At 40.7% G+C, this 16184-nt stretch overlaps 3 protein-coding genes and 1 pseudogene across 9 annotated transcripts; all 4 read left to right on the forward strand.

The window, feature by feature from the left end:
• Positions 1 to 228: 228 nt before the first annotated feature.
• Positions 229 to 1407, forward strand: LOC106930229 (trace amine-associated receptor 13c-like; annotated as a pseudogene).
• Positions 1408 to 5194: 3787 nt separating this feature from the next.
• LOC106930224 (trace amine-associated receptor 13c-like) lies at positions 5195 to 6314 on the forward strand. Of its 4 annotated transcripts, none has more exons than XM_088003878.1 (2): positions 5195 to 5395; positions 5439 to 6314. In XM_088003878.1, exons 1-2 carry the CDS (start codon positions 5216 to 5218, stop codon positions 6294 to 6296), a joined length of 1038 nt encoding a protein of 345 aa, XP_087860004.1. In that variant the 5' UTR covers positions 5195 to 5215; the 3' UTR covers positions 6297 to 6314. The 4 variants fall into 4 exon arrangements, with proteins under 4 accessions (XP_087860004.1, XP_014863134.2, XP_087860005.1 ...); XM_015007648.2 differs by having other exon boundaries at positions 5195 to 5388; positions 5480 to 6314; XM_088003879.1 differs by having other exon boundaries at positions 5195 to 5319; positions 5480 to 6314.
• Positions 6315 to 7537: 1223 nt separating this feature from the next.
• LOC106930225 (trace amine-associated receptor 13c-like) lies at positions 7538 to 8755 on the forward strand. 4 transcript variants are annotated; one of them, XM_088003881.1, is made up of 2 exons: positions 7538 to 7815; positions 7915 to 8755. In XM_088003881.1, the coding sequence occupies exons 1-2, from the start codon at positions 7607 to 7609 to the stop codon at positions 8729 to 8731; spliced, it is 1026 nt and encodes a 341-aa protein (XP_087860007.1). In that variant the 5' UTR covers positions 7538 to 7606; the 3' UTR covers positions 8732 to 8755. The 4 variants fall into 4 exon arrangements, with proteins under 4 accessions (XP_087860007.1, XP_014863135.2, XP_087860008.1 ...); XM_015007649.2 differs by having other exon boundaries at positions 7538 to 7779; XM_088003882.1 differs by having other exon boundaries at positions 7538 to 7713.
• Positions 8756 to 13138: 4383 nt separating this feature from the next.
• LOC148160511 (uncharacterized) lies at positions 13139 to 15341 on the forward strand. Its single transcript, XM_088011949.1, has 3 exons — positions 13139 to 13378; positions 13579 to 13739; positions 14130 to 15341. The coding sequence occupies exons 1-3, from the start codon at positions 13226 to 13228 to the stop codon at positions 14680 to 14682; spliced, it is 867 nt and encodes a 288-aa protein (XP_087868075.1). The 5' UTR covers positions 13139 to 13225; the 3' UTR covers positions 14683 to 15341.
• Positions 15342 to 16184: the final 843 nt, after the last annotated feature.

The raw sequence follows: 16184 nt of genomic DNA on the forward strand, positions 1-16184 counted from the left end.
TCAATTTTACCCATTTTTTGTGCAAGATGGGCTAAGGTTAATTTCCAATTGTCTGAACAATGTGTATTTAGTTTGAAATAAAAGCTGATCAAAGATTCAACCGGACGTCTTCTGTGCCATAAAAAGTAGACAAGGGAAAATCCTGACGTAAGTTTGTTTACCAAAACTTTAATTTGACTAGCAGAGCAAGAGGGGAGAGCGAGTCAAACATTTCCTGCGGACGTAACCAGAATGGGAGGGATGATTAAGAAAACGTTAAATTAGCAGTGCAGCAGTGGCAGATCAGAGGAGCTGTGGACGTGTGGAGATGGAGAACAAGGAGAGAGGCGAACTCTGCTTCCCACAACATCTCAACACCTCCTGCAGAAAGCCGAGACCCGCCTGGTCTGAGGGCGTCGTCCTGGACGTCACTTTATTCATCTCTCTGCTGACTGTGGCGCTCAACTTGCTCATCATCATCTCTGTCTCCCATTTCAGGCAAAAACACGTTTTTAGAGAGTAAACGGTTCAATTTCAGTGGACTGAAAATGAAACCTTTGATAATTTGGTCCGATGTTTTTTGTTTGTTTTGTCTCTGTTCATCCAGGCAGCTCCACACTCCCACTAACGTCTTCATCCTCTCTCTGGCTGTGTCAGACTTCCTGGTCGGCCTCCTGCTGATGCCTTTGGAAATCTTCAGGAACACAACCTGCTGGTTCCTCGGGGACGTCGCGTGTGTCCTCTACAGTTACCTGATTACTCACGTTGTCTCCGCTTCAGTCGGAAATATTATCGTCATATCAGCTGACCGCTACGTGGCCATTTGTGATCCTCTGCACTACCCCACCAGGATCACTTTAGCCAGAGCCAAGTGCTGCGTCGGTCTCTGCTGGCTCCTGTACGGCACCTACAGCGTCTTCTACTTAAAAGACGAGCTGGTTCACCTCGGCAGAGCTAACTCCTGCATCGGACAGTGCGCCATTGTGGTCAACGCTGTAACGGGCACTGTTGATCTAATTTTGAATTTTATATTTCCGGTCACAGTCATCGTCGTGCTGTACGTGAGAGTGTTCGTGGTGGCCGTGTCCCAGGCCCGTGCCATGCGCTCCAACGCCACTGCCGTGACCATGCGGCTGTCGGTGGGCCTGAAGTCGAAGAAGTCGGAGCTGAAAGCAGCCAGGACCCTTGGAGTTGTTGTCTTTGTGTATCTAATGTGCTACTGTCCGTTTTATGGTTACGTTCTCGTCATAGTGAACCTGCGTAACACTCCCTCTGTGCCTTTTCTGTTCTTTCTCTTCTACTTTAACTCTTGCATGAACCCCGTGATCTACGCCTTGTTCTACTCCTGGTTCAGGAAAGCGATCAAGCTCATTGTCACACTGCAAATCCTGCAGCCCCGGATCCTGTCAGGCCAACGTACTGCAGTGACACTGAAAGACGCGTTTCAGTTTTTCTGTCTCTACCATAAGCTCACCGCTAAATAAAAATAAAATGCTGTAACACATTTGATAACAAACAACTGATAAACATATGTTTTGCTTAGTGTGGCTCTTAAGAAAATGTATCTTCTCATGACTGTTTTTTAAGTGACAATAAGCAACGTCCATGTCATTAATATTTTAATAGCGCTGCACAATTTTAAGGCTGAAGGTTTCCTTCCTTCACATCACAAACATGTCAGAATCAAATACAAAGGAGTCAAAGAAACTTAGTCTGGCCATGAAGTTGTAGGGTAAAAATTTGTGTCGAATCCTTTGTGGAAAACTTTTTTTTTGTTTTTTTTTTGGAACAACCTTCAGATTTTTCTCACATGGAGAAAATAGTCACATGCATGGCGCGTGTGACTGCATTCAACAACAGAGCTGTTAGATGCCGGCATCCTGCGTGTTTCTGGCTCAGTACGATTCAGGCGTATCACAAAAAAATTCATGACCATTTTCTACGTTGTTTCATTGTGTCATCTGTATGGTCATCGTCTGCATCTGCTTCAACTTTTATAAATTTACTAAACCAAATCTCCAGTAAGTTCTTCTGAAAATGTTATTAAAAAGTTTAATGTATTTATTCACAGAAATTGAAAAAAAAAAAACTGTTCATTACAGTTCTTCACAGGCTGCAGCGTTCCGGTTTTTCTGTGCCACAAACTGCTGAAATAGCACTTTTGTCTTGGTCTGAACGTCACACAAGAAACTCACAAAAATATACAAACTATCGTTCCTAATAACATTTGAGACATTAAATGTTTCCCAGGCACTGTGCAAGCAGTCGGCACATTTTAAGCAGCACATTGTTATGGTACCTAAGAAAATGCAGCAATCCCTCAGAGTCAGACTGAGCATGAATGCAGCGACAGTGGAGAGAAAGATTCCCTTTGAACGGGAAGAAACCAACAGCTGAGCGCGGCCCGGTGGCCATCTGTCATGGCCGACTGGCGTTTCAAGACATAAACATATATGCCTACATAGAAAGTTTATACTTTTAAATTCCACTGAAATGACAAAGCACAGATAATTAGACTGCAGTATGACTGAGGTAAACATACTGAGGCATTGCTGTTCAGCTTGGCCAGAATAGGTGTTCTTGAGGCACCTGAATTAACAGTCCTGTTCATTATGATGACTTACCCACTAAATCTCGCCATCTCTCCCCACATGATAGCAAAAGGCCATCTGCAAACAGAACATCAGAGGAAGGGCCTAGCTATACATTACAAGTACACATCAACTGCTGTAGTTCAATTTTGCAATCCCCTCAGATTGCTGAGCGCATCTTGCAATCCTCATCTACGCTAAGGATTCGTAAAAGTTAGTTTTACTACGTTGTAGTACAATGCCTGGCCTCACGGTGCAGACAAGAACGCCACATGATGTCCCATCCTGCTGCCTTCGGTGGGAGACTGTGGAACATCTCCACTTCCCAATAGCCAGGCGGTCAATGCCACCGCATTGTGGGTCAACAAAGCCATTAACAAACACACATCCAGTTGGTTTGGATACTTGCTTTTTTCCGACCTTTCACAGGTCCCTGTCGTATTGCGATTATAAAATTTGTCCGAGATCAAGGCCCTGTTCTGCCCACCCAAGAGATGAAAGGTATGCATTGATTACCTCGCCAAATTCACCTGTTCTCTAAAACACCCGGACAGTCCAACCGGTCTACCAACAAAGTGAAACAGATGTTGTAACAATGTGCCTCTGACTTTTAAACCTTCAAAGTGTTGAGCTGTATGAACAACCAGTGATCGAAGTTCTTAGTGCCAAACTGAGACCTACAGGAACGTCTGTGGTGTCCAGTTTATTCAGAAGACCGGTAGCCGAACCAGTGCTTCCCCTCGGGTTTCAAACCACCAAGCTGCGGAGCCTCCTGGAGAGGATGAGGTCAGGCGTTTGGTTTGCATGAAAGAATCAAAGAAAAAGCTCCAAGTTTGTTTTTGAGGAGTGAAAAGCACTGTAAGATGATAGAAAGCTCAATAGCTGATTTTACAAAACACTGAACTCAGCAAACCATTTTGAATCAGGCAGAGGAAACTTTTGTGAAGTCCCACAAATGTAATTGTGTCTCTATCAACAAACTGTAACAAATGAATTATCAAAATGGAGGATCAGTCCAAAAAATGATGAATAATTAGGTCAGAGTAGAGAAACACATTAGATAATCTTGTGTTGTAGCACACATATATTACATGACAGCTACAAACTTTAATTTCACAAACAGTTCAGAACAAGCAGCTTGAGTTGTGGTTATTAAAACTGAACTGTTGTGCTTTTCCTAATGAGCCGTCAGCTTTAACTTTCATTGCCATAGATCCATGTCTATCAACGGAAGTTAACTTTAAAAACATATCAGAATTATCCTTTGGCCATTAACGACTCCATAACACACACACACACACGCACACACACACACACACACAACTCCAGTGAGATTAACAATGCTTCTCTGTAAACACGTTACTTGTTCCTAATGGCTTCTCGCTGAGCCTCATTAGACGAATTTCTTCACACCTCTATGCATTAGTCGTATGATCTCCAAGGCGCCGCTGCAATCAAAGGTGTTAACATGTTTCAGGATACACAGCATGACGCAGCCAGCGCACATGATGCAATCTCTTCACTAAGTCCTGTTATGACTTTTAAGTTTTTAGGCTTCTGGCATCTCATCAGTTAAATATGAACAATTCTTTTCAAAGTCATCATTTAACATTTTTTTTCTGAAAGAGTCGTGATATTTTAGTGTCCCAGCCCCTTGTTTTAGGCCACTGGTACAACCATAGCTGTTAAACCAGTAAAAAACAAAAAACTCTGACATTTGTCCACGTTTCTTGCATAAAAGGGGCTGCTGCACAGTGGCAGAGTTGGTAGCACTGTTGCCTCGCAGTAAGAAGGTTCTGGGTCCGATTCCTGGCCTGGAGTGTTTCACTAAATCCTCCTTGGTGTGTTTGTCTGTGTTGCCCTGCAATCGACTGGCGACCTGTCCAGGGTGACCCCGTCTCTTGCTCATTGACCGCTGGATAGATTCACCAGCGCCGCTCACAACTCCACAGGGATAAGCTACTTTCAGTTACTTAAATAAAAATCCTTGATGACCAGCTGTCATCAAGGATCATTGGCCAATAATATGTTGGTACAACAGAAATTGCTTGATCTGTTCGAACAACATATTGACAGAAAATGAATTTACATGTACAATTATATATTCACAACAAAAACAATGGTGTCAAGACCAGACAATGGATGAAAGAACTTCTCTTACTTTTCATGCTCATGTTTGTTGAAATGTTACAAGTATACACAAAGTAGGGTTAGTGGTAATATTAATGCCACATTTGAATTCACAGCTAGAAGAACGAGTCATCTTAGTTCTAAAGCAAAAACTAAAAAAAATGTTTAAGGTTAAGTATGAAAATGGGTCAGTTTCCAAATTCATCACAGAAATGAAAAAGCTCCAATTAAACCAGAATCAAAACTTTTTTGTCAAAAAAAGCACCGATCAAATTGGATCGGTGCATCTCTAGCAACGCATAGCATAAAAACAACATAGGATTTATGTTCAATTTTCCTTTGGGGTCAATGAAGTATTTCAAATTTGAACATGACCACCAATGGAGGCTTGACAACGTGCCACGGAGGAGCGTCAATGGTGATCTGTAGAGACCAGAGGAGGGGAGACAATGGAGAAGCGAAAACGTTTATAAACCAGCACAGAAAGGTGAAGTCAGGGAGACGGACGCCTCGGGATGGCGACGCAGGAAGAGGAGGAACTCTGTTTCCCGCAACTCGCCAACAGCTCCTGCAGGAAGCTGACGCTTCACTGGTCTAAAGCTGTGCTCCTGAACACTGTGCTGTCCTTCGTCTCTCTGTCCACTCTCCTTCTCAACCTGCTCATCATCATTTCAATCTCCCACTTCAGGCAAAGATGAAAGCAGTTCTAGCTGGGTAGAAACGCATAGAGCCGTTATTTTAACGTCATTCTGTTTGCCTTTCTTTCTGTCTCATTCCAGGAAGCTTCACACCACCACCAACGTCCTCCTGCTCTCTCTGGCGGTCTCAGATTTCCTTGTGGGTCTCCTGTTGATGCCCGGAGAAATCTTTCGAAGCACAGCCTGCTGGTTTCTTGGGGATGTCATATGCTCTCTCTATTGCTACCTGGTCTGTCAAATTGTCTCTGGTTCCATTGGAAGCATCGTTCTCATATCGTTTGACCGCTATGTAGCCATTTGTCACCCTCTGCATTATGCCACAAGGATCACTTTGGGGAGAGTCAAGTGTTGTATCGGTCTCTGTTGGCTCGGTGCAGGTTTATACAGCATATTTTACGTGAGGGATGAGCTGGTTCAACCGGGCAGGAGCAAATCCTGCTTCGGAGAATGCACGTTCGTGATAAGCTACGTGACCGGGACCGTCGACCTGGTTCTGAATTTCATATTTCCGGTTTCGATTATCGTGTTCTTGTACGTGAGAGTGTTCGTGGTGGCCGTGTCTCAGGCCCGCGCCATGCGCTCCCACGTCACGGCCGTCACGCTTCGCTGCTCAGTGAACACAGCAACCAAAAGGTCAGAGCTGAAAGCAGCCAAGACTCTGGGCATTCTCATTGTTGTGTATCTAATGTGCTACTGTCCGTATTACAGTTACTCCGTTGTTGAAGTTAATGTGACCAGCACTGTGTATGCCTCATTTTTGATCTTTGTCTTTTATTTTAACTCCTGTCTGAACCCTTTGATTTACGCCCTGTTCTACCCCTGGTTCAGGAAAGCCATTAGGCTCATCGTCACCCTGCAGATACTGCAGCCTGGCTCCTGCGACACCAGCATACTGTAGCCACACTTCTCTTGAAACACACCTGATGTTCTCAAAAGATATTCAGTAATTAACGCTATGACAAAAAACATGCATGTCGGTAATCTGCAGTGAGTCAATAAACAACATAGCTAAATGATTACATCACTTTAATTCCATTTTGTACACATATATGAGCATGTTTGTATGTACAGTTGTGTTTAATAAATCATAATATAGACTAAAGACGAAAATTACGTTTTGAAAATAACTTTTAAGCAAGATGTTATACTTTTCACTAAGCTCACATTTCTGTTTTTAAAAATAGTTTTTTATTGGTCTGATGTAATATTCTAAGTTTAAATGCCATGTTGTCAATAGTTGTAAGTGGAAAATCATCATAATTAACAGAAATAAAAGATTTTTCAAACACCCATCTGTTTGTAGGTAATCTATGAGCTACCTATGAATATTATTCTAATTTATTGAATAGAAATGTATGTATGTATGGCCTGCCTCCAGACACTTTGACAAAGTGCAATAGAAACAATCAGAAAAGTACAGTTCTGGTGTGACTCATCCCTGGTTTCTAAAATCTGACAATCTTCTGCCCATTGGGACACAAATGCCTACCGGGTCTAACTATAATTTTTATAGTTTTGAAATGAGGCAGCAGGACGATGTTTTAGTAGTTATTTTCCAAGAGATATATTTTACGCCAAGGTTTCCTGCTGACAAATGAATCTTTATTTTTCTTAACCGGTACAATCAAAGCCATCTTCCAAACTACGGGCAAATTTGAAAAGTTGACTTTTTCAACTGGGGAACTCAAAGTTTCTACTGTTTTTCTGATAAACTGTATATTATAGTTTTATCACACATTTCTTTTTAGTAAATCTGAAAATGCAACAAAGGTGTGAAATAAGAAAAATTAGAGCTGTCCACCTATTACAAAATTTAGTCCAGTTAATCGCTCCTTGGCGCTGTGATTAATCACAATGATCCCTAACTTTAACTTTGTAAGCTTGAAATGTAAATGTGCAAAAAATGCTTTAGTAAATGTTTCATTGTCTCAAACCAAGCTGTCTGAAAATTCTCAGTTTTCCAGGTTTTCATATTCAGGAAGACTCTTCTTGTCGGATTACTACCAAAAGTAAAGGCCACTACTGGTGTCGAATAAATTCTATGAAAAAATAAAAGCATCAAGAAGCCATTTGGTATTAGGGGGTAGGGTTAACTTCACATAACGAGAAATGCATTATGGGAGGAGGAGGAGCCCGACATGGAAACATAAATGTGCTGTGAAACGGCGCTCTGCTCAGACTGCCGGCTGAAGCTGAAGCCGTGCAGCGATGGAGGCTCAGGACGAAGCTGAACTCTGTTTCCCACAACTCCTCAACAGTTCCTGCAGGATGCCGAAGCTCCACTGGTCGGAGGCGATTCTCGGGAGCGTCGCCATGTCCTTCGTCTCTCTGCTCACCGCGGTGCTCAACCTGCTCGTCATCATCGCAGTCTCCCACTTCAGGCAGAGATCAACCTCTCAGGAGAACCTAGACTTGAAGTCTTTGAAACATTGATTTTATAAATGCGATGTTGACTTTGTATCATCTAAACTTTGAGTGTCTTGCGGGATAACTGTTGCTCTCTATCTTCCCTCCAGGCAGCTCCACACCCCCACTAACATCCTCCTCCTCTCTCTGGCTGTGTCCGATTTCCTCGTCGGCCTACTGCTGATGCCGGGAAAACTCTTTAGGAAAAACACCTGCTGGATGTTAGGGGATGTTTTATGCTCGCTTTATATTTATGTGATTGCTCTGATTATCTCCGTTTCTATCGGGAACATCGTTCTCATATCGATCGACCGCTACGTGGCCATCTGTGAGCCGCTGCAGTATCCCACCAGGATGACTCTGACGCGGGTCAAGTGCTGTGTCGGCCTCTGCTGGCTCTGCGGAGCTTTCTACCGGCTGCTCTTTCTGAAGGATGAACTGATTCAGCCGGGCAGAAACAAGTCCTGCGTCGGAGAATGTGCGTTTGTTACCAACTCTATCGCAGGACTTTTTGATCTTATTCTGAACTTTATTGCTCCGGTCACGGTCATCGTAGTGCTGTACACGAAAGTGTTCGTGGTGGCCGTGTCTCAGGCCCGAGCCATGCGCTCTCGCGTCACGGCCGTCACGCTGCAGCTTTCGGTGAACGTCGTAACGAAGAAATCAGAGCTGAAAGCCGCCAGGACTCTCGGCGTGCTCATCGTTGTTTACCTTTTCTGCTTCTGTCCCTATTACTGTTACGCCCTCATAGAAAGGAATATCACCAACAGTTCATTTGCAACTTTTTTGATCTTTTTGTTTTACTTTAACTCCTGCCTGAACCCTTTGCTTTATGCCCTGTTTTATCCCTGGTTTAGAAAAGCAATCAGACATATTGTCACTTTGCAGATTCTGCAGCAGGGCTCAAGTGAGACCAACATACTGTAGAGACTCGTGTGAAAAAAAGAAAAATGGGAAAAAATTGGCCCTGACATACCAGAGGAAATGTGTGCATGCTGTGTCATCCCTAGTAAAAAAAAAGTATACTTTAGTATATTAAATTTTAACATACTTTAGCATACTTTGATTTATGTACTTAAACTGTACTATATTGGAACAACTTTTTTGTGCTTAGTGTATTTTAATAGTATTTAAATAGTATTAATTTACAATTTTTAGTATACTTTAAGTACACTTTTTTATATAGTATTCAAGAGCTTGATTAGTATATTTTGAGTGTACTACTTCTATCGTATAATTATATTACAATATACTTATAATATACTTTAAATACATTACTGATACATCAGTACATCAGTAATGTATTTAAATTACACTTAATTTTTATTTTTTATTTATTGCTATTGCTAATTTAGTACAATTTTAATTACTCATAAAAGTCTTTTTTATTCCTACTTTCCTATTTTGTACATTACATGCATAACTACACTACAGTACATAAATGATCAGTTTACATGTCAAAAGTGAAAACAATGAACATGAAAATTTAAGTGTGACTAAAAAGCAAAGTTATTACTTTAACCCCTTAACTGGTGGGACCAAAACCACCAAACACGGCTGGAAAGGCATACCCAAATTAAATCAGCTGCTGTTTTTCAACAATTTGGAGCACATGCAAAAGCTTGGTCTCTTTATGAAGAAGACAAGCTAAATTTTCCATTTTTGCAGTCAAAAATACTCTAACTGTAAGCGGTTTAGGTTTGAAACACAAAAAAAATTTAAGAATTTTGCTTCAAAAATTTTTTTCATTTCTATTTCTTGTAAATACAAATTGAGTGTTGAAGGTACGGACAGGAAAATACAATAAATCTGTTGAATAAAGTATTCTGCTCGTGGATTTCAAGAATGATCAAAATAGCACAAAAAATAAATGTCATTTTGGACATTTATTTATGAGAATGTACAGGTGTTATCCAAGTGTGCCATCTGGAGTTTCCATCCGGCATCTCCAAACGGCACACTTGGACAATCACTGTCATTCCTCAGTGCTTCAACACTGGGGGGTCACAGTCCTCAGTGTGGACTGAGGACTCATTGATGGGCCATTATCGCCCCCTTTACCCCCACCCCACACTACAGCAGTACGGTGACCCCCCCGCCCCGGTAACCCCCACCCCGCCCCAGCACATTAGCGGTATGGTGACCCCCTTTTCGCCCCCTAAATAAAGCTGCATCTGGTACAAAAGTACATGGGGAACATCTGTATTTGTGACTTCAGCCATTTCCTTATGTGTGAAAGTGTGTGGATATAGAGTATATGTGGGGGGAGGGTTGTTGGTTGCCAGATGCCAGTGGCATCACCTTTCTGCTGACTCATCTGCAGGGAGGCAAACATAAAGCAACCCACACCAATGTGTCTGGAGGCCCACAGTTGGCCCACCACATCTCGAGTGATAGCCCACCAGCTAACAGCACATAAAGGAGGATGGAAGAACCAACATGGGTGATGAAGCAACAGCAAAAGAGAGCAATGCAGTGCATCCTGCACCCAGCATGCCCATATTTGTCTATAATGTGAAATGTGTCCATGACTGCAGCTTTGCTTCTCTAGAGTTAGAGTTATAGCTATCAGATGAGGTGCTGCTTGCTGACAGCAGAGTCCCAGAACATGCATGGTTTAAACTGTTCAATGTGAGCAAAGAAGGTAAAACAGGTGTTAAAACATAAAGGGTAATTTTTTTTGGAAAGAACCTTTAGAGGATATTTATTGTTAATTGGCGCTAAATAACTGAAATGAATTGCGTTGGAAGAAGTTGGTTCATGAGAACTGAGTTTTAGAAAACTGAAATACTTTATGATCTTAGAATACACTTTCTTCCTGTTTATAAAGGAAGTGAACTTACATCATCTCTATGTCCATTTCCTTTCATGTCTGATTAGTCAGATGTGATTGGTCAGACACCATTTGGTATGCAGATATAGAGAATGCACAGGCTGCAGATCGTTAAGATGAGAAGGATAACTGGCTAAAACAGGAACCATCTCTGTCCCTGAAACTTTCAAAGGTAAATATAATTTTTCAGAAATGAAAGATTACATCCAATATAATATGTTAAATTATATCCCATAATTAATACTACTGATAGAACAAATTAAAAACAATTATGCTACCTGCCAATCGTAGACATGCATGGTTTAAGTTCTGCTGCTGTAGGTTCAGGCTACTGGAGGACAAACTGACCACTTCATCTCTCTATCCTACTTTCTTCTTCTGCTACTGTTCAGTTTGCATTATTTATTTTTAATTCAATGGTTAACTTCATATTTTCATTTTCTCCCTCAATCCACAGAAGCTTCATCTGGTCTGTTTGGCTGTGAAGCCTTTCTAGAAGACGGCATCATCTGAGATCATATAAACGGTAATTAATTGTTTTCTCTCTTCTGCTGTTAACTTTTTACTTTTAACATAAAAAGTACTCCTATGTCAACACTTCTGTTTTTTTTTTATTACATATCTGTTCTGTTTTCTCAAACCTCCAGTCTGCTGTGGCAGATGACCACTTGGACTGAGCCAGGTTCTGGTTCTGCTGGAGGTTTCTTCCTGTTAAAGGGGAGATTTTCCTCCCCACTGTCGTCACCTGCATGAAATTAATTTTGACAATAATAAATTAGAAATGAAAACATGAAAATTATTTTCATTTTTTGTGTCTAAGGAAACTTCCTGCAGTGGATCCTGGGCAGTGGTGGAGAAAGTACTAAATAAATGTATTTAAGTAAAAGTACTAATACACAGACAAAAATGTACTCAAGTAAAAGTACCACATTAACATGTGTACTTAAATAAAAGCTAAAAAGTACTGGCTTAAATACTTAAGTATTTAAAGTAAAAGTACTTGCTGAATGCATTACCTAATCGCTAATATCATTAAGTGAACCGATCGCATTTAATTTTAATACATCAGAAATGTGCCATATTAATAAACAATGCCACAGATAAAGCATGTTTCTATTATGTTTACTCTCTGTAACATAATTTAGACTTAGATATGTGATTCTATGCATCATAATTTCAGGGATGGAAACATCTTGTCTCATGTCCTAACATAGCAGGAACTTCACTTTTTTTTTTGCCACTAGTGGCTTTTATTTTAAAAGAAATCCAACAGAAATGGGATGGAAAGAAGGTGGGCAGGGAGGACATGGAACCGAGGAGCCACATAGCAGAGTTGTAGTCAAGACCAGCACCCCGCACTACGTGATACAGAAAAAATAAGTTTTACCTTCAAAATTGCTTCTCAAATTGATCTGAAAGATCCACATTCCCATAAAACACCTAGATATTAAATACTTACAGCTGAAATAAACTGAATCAGTAAAGATCCGTCCAGAAGAATCGGATCCTTCCTGAATGTCATATTACTGTATTGCACTTTGGTCACAGCGTTGTCCCATATATGCGACACCTCAGTCAACACCTCCACACAAGAATTCAGCGCATGAGTGACAACTTTTTTCATTGCAGATGCAACATGTGCGTCTGTACAGCTAGCTTTGCTAGCATCACGTCCACAGATCTTACTTTTCTTTAAGCTTTCCTTCCAAGTGACGCTAAAAGTTGGACTAAGTCCCCACCGTCTGTGAAAGCGAAGCGCTGCTGATTTTACATGTCGCCATATCTTATGATTTATGCAGCGCTATTACATTACTGACGCTCAGAGGAAACCACTGCGCATGTCTGGAGCGCCGCGTGCGAGTAAAGGTGGAGGCGATGGGTGACAACAGACACTAAGTCAGAGGTTCCCAAACTGTGGGGCGCGCCCACTAGGGGGGGCGCCGTGTCATTGCAGGGGGGACGCTTCCCGCGTCCCCCCTGCAATGAGGAAATTGTACTTAAGTACAGTAACGAAGTACTTGTAAGTTTGTCTTGTACATAGAAATGACTTCCCACCACTGATCCTGGGTGAAAAATAACTTTTACCCCCAAACCTGATGCATCAGCGTAAATGAACAAAATAACAAATCATTCAGATTATACACATATAAACTGCCGTCTCACTCTAACATTTAAATTGTTCCAGTTAAATGTTTGCTAATGCAGGGTTGTTCATAAGAACCTGAATTGAAACATGTCCATTGGTCAACACAGAGAAGTAAATCTTTAAAACACTGAATGTTTGGCTTTCTCTGGTTGGAACAGTGAATATTTCCATGTTGGACCCAGTTAAGGAAAACCCAAAGAACAACATATAAACTTTGATAATTGAGAAATATGTCCACTTTTACCAATATAATTTGATATCATTTAGATTCTGATGGTAAAATGTCAGGAATTACATGTTATACTGAAACGTTTAAAAATTATTTACACCTTTGTCTCTTTGGTTTACAGTCACTCCTGTCATCAAACTCCTGGTTCAATACTGAAGGACGGAAGAGTTTAACTTTAACACATCTGAGGAGAAAAGTTTCAATTACAGCAACATGAGCCTCAACAACAGCGACACTCAATATGGCTACAATTATGACAACAATTATGAACATTTGCTATATCAAATCCGACTATGGGTGGATTGGATCACCATTGGAATTGGACTTCCTCTAATTCTTATCGTGATGATTGCAGTTGTTTTCCAGGTGAGTTCAGTATAATTGTAACTTATTTATTCATAACTTATTTGACTCTCAGCCTGATATTTAAACTGTGCTTCTCTCTTGTCTCAGGTTTAAGTTTGTCTTGTCCTTAGAAATGACTAAAATAAGTGGAACAGGAAACATCCAACATGTCCAGAATATTTTTAGTCATTAACATTTTTTCTCTGTTGACTTTCTCACAGGTGAAAAAGGGTCAAGATGCTCCAGTCTATGTCATCAACCTGCTGGTCTCTGATCTCATTCAGCTCTGCTGCAGAATGCCATCAGTAGTAAATTTATTTCCCATCACATTGTATGCTCTAATGGTCAGTGTTGGATTCATGGTGTGCATCTCTTGTGAAAGGTATGTTTCCATGTTTCTCTTCTGTCTCTCACTTCAATCTGCCCTTAACCTGTGATTCACAGGTTGTGAATCACAATGACAGGGGTGTCAAACTCCAGTCCTCAAGGGCCGCTGTCCTGCAGTGTTTAGATGTGCCACAGGTAAAAAACAGTGGAATGAAATGGCTTAATTACCTCCTCCCTGTGTAGATCGGTTCTCCTGAGCCTTGCTAATGACCTAATTATTCTTTTCAGGTGTGGTGCAGCAGAGGCACATCTAAAAGTTGCAGGACAGCGGCCCTTGAGGACTGGAGTTTGACACCCCTGTCACTAGAGGACCCAAATTTGGGTCCTCTAGTGACAGACAGGTTAATAATCTTCAGAGACTAAACATCTGTATCTGTTACTACAGGTATCTGGTCATTGCCAAGCCACTGTGGTACAGATTCAGGAGAAACATCAAGACATATGTGGTGGTCTGCAGTCTGGTCTGGATCCTTCCTGTTGTTTTTCTGATAATGATTTTTGTGGCTCCTGATCTGCCAGTTGACATAATCTTTTTCATAGTTTTTCTCCTCCTGCCCTTTCCGTTGTTCATCTTCTTCTTGGTTGGGACTATCAAAGCTCTCTCTGGAGCGCTTCGTGTCCCAGCAGATGAAAAACGACGAATCGTAGCCATTCAGGCCGTGGTGCTGCTTAATTACACTCTGCTTTATCTGCCCATCATCATTGGGCTTCTGATTGTTCTTGAAGAAATAACATTTAAAAACCACATTATTCTTGGAATAGTTTATTTTGTTTGTATTTTTCTTAGTCCCCTTGCAGACACAACTTTATATTTGTTAAGTCAGAAAAGCATCATGGATAAGTTTCTGGCTTCACTCTGTTCTAAAATGTGTAACAATCTGGAGTTGAGCAGCACAGATTGTGAAATCAGGCCTGCTACAGATACTGAGACTGTTTAGGTTTTATTACTATTCAAGAGAGCCTCCACACACAGCTGGCAGTAGCAACAGATACAGGTTATTTTTCTGAAATGTTTCATTAGAAATATTTTTATTGGCAAACTATCTACTAATGTAATGTAAACTATCAGCTACTGAAGACACTGTTTAGTTCAGTGTCACTCTGAGCATTTGTTTCACTCATGTAGATCATTTTTATTTCTCTTTAGTTATTACATTTTTTATTTACTTTTGTATCTTCAGAAAATCTTAACATGAACTGGTTCAAGTGTTGACTCAATATTTTTTGCTGATCTTTGTATGAGTTATGTCCACTGTTACGTTTTTCCTGTAACTCTGCAGCGATTTCATGGTGGAACAGTTGATAATATGGTAACTTACAGGAATAAGAAGTTCTGCTACATTATTGTAATTAAGTGTAAAATTATAATTTCTGGTATAATCACTTGCATTTCATCATGGATGTATTTTTTTCATGTCGCTTAAAGCAAACATACATAATTACTATATGTACTGTAATAGAAAATTTCATTTTTAGCCTTATTTCATCTTTGATGGAACTGATGAAACTTTTTACCATTTATTTACTGATTATATCTGCTGTGTTTTTGTGTTTCTGCAACATGTGTTTTTCCATTAAAGAAGTTTCCAGATAATGTTTAGATGTTTCCACAGCTGTGATGGCAGAAGAGACCTGAAGACATCTTGGGTTAAATGCTCGATCTGGAAATCGTCTTAAAGGACTGAATGTGGAATGTAGTTTGTACCCTGGTTTGACCTGAACCCACGAGTGACAAAGAAGAATCAGAAGTTTCTCCTGAAATCCTTATCGGTTCTCTTTCCTGCCATAAAATCGTCCCCTCCAAGAGGTGAGGGACGGTTCATGAGCTGGGGGTCAGGATTGTCTCTGTGGTCCATCTGCTAATAGAGATAAGGTCAGACTTTGGGTGGGTCTTTTCCTTGCTGTGACTCTATAACCATGTGATGTGTGTCGTTCAGGGCTCTTCTCCTGACTGCGTTCAGTGAGTCGGGTCTTTGAACGCTTTTGCTTTCAAATAAAGAAACTTAAAGACAAACATTAATCTTTCTCTAATTATTAAAACAGCTTCTCATTCTTTGATATAAAAAAAAATCTAGAGCAGTACACTTGTTAGATTTAAAGCTGTAGAAATAATGGTTTTAATAGTTATTTAGCTCTGGTTTATTTGCTTATCTGCACTTACTGTCAGTATGTTCATAGTTTCATGTATGTGCTTCAATCCTCCTTGATAAAAGGAATAGAATAGGTGAACATCTACAGGTAGGATTATAATATAATGCAACGTTTGGTTCTTATATCTGAATTTCTCAGTTACATATCTAAAGAAACCAGGAGGCACGAGGAGAAGACGGGGAAGTGACAGGAGACGATGTGAGGATCCAGCGAGTAGCGACAGAAAATGAGAAGACGTCTTTCTGACTCACAACTTGGACAATTTAACCATAAATATTTTAATCAAGAA

This window comes from Poecilia mexicana, unplaced genomic scaffold (genome assembly GCF_051168715.1).
Source record: "Poecilia mexicana isolate PSO_F unplaced genomic scaffold, ASM5116871v1 scaffold_2, whole genome shotgun sequence".
In the NCBI taxonomy this organism is placed as follows: Eukaryota; Metazoa; Chordata; class Actinopteri; order Cyprinodontiformes; family Poeciliidae; genus Poecilia; species Poecilia mexicana.

What these genes read in the sequence shown, in the direction of transcription:
- LOC106930224 (XM_088003878.1), top strand. Translation starts at nt 5,216, where the DNA reads ATGGCGACGCAGGAAGAGGAGGAACTCTGTTTCCCGCAACTCGCCAAC. An exon ending in TCTCCCACTTCAGGCAAAGA is followed by an intron (nt 5,396 to 5,438) that starts TGAAAGCAGTTC and finishes AGAGCCGTTATT; the next exon opens with TTAACGTCATTCTGTTTGCC.
- LOC106930225 (XM_088003881.1), top strand. Translation starts at nt 7,607, where the DNA reads ATGGAGGCTCAGGACGAAGCTGAACTCTGTTTCCCACAACTCCTCAAC. An exon ending in CAGGAGAACCTAGACTTGAA is followed by an intron (nt 7,816 to 7,914) that starts GTCTTTGAAACA and finishes TCTTCCCTCCAG; the next exon opens with GCAGCTCCACACCCCCACTA.
- LOC148160511 (XM_088011949.1), top strand. Translation starts at nt 13,226, where the DNA reads ATGAGCCTCAACAACAGCGACACTCAATATGGCTACAATTATGACAAC. An exon ending in TGATTGCAGTTGTTTTCCAG is followed by an intron (nt 13,379 to 13,578) that starts GTGAGTTCAGTA and finishes ACTTTCTCACAG; the next exon opens with GTGAAAAAGGGTCAAGATGC. An exon ending in GTGTGCATCTCTTGTGAAAG is followed by an intron (nt 13,740 to 14,129) that starts GTATGTTTCCAT and finishes CTGTTACTACAG; the next exon opens with GTATCTGGTCATTGCCAAGC.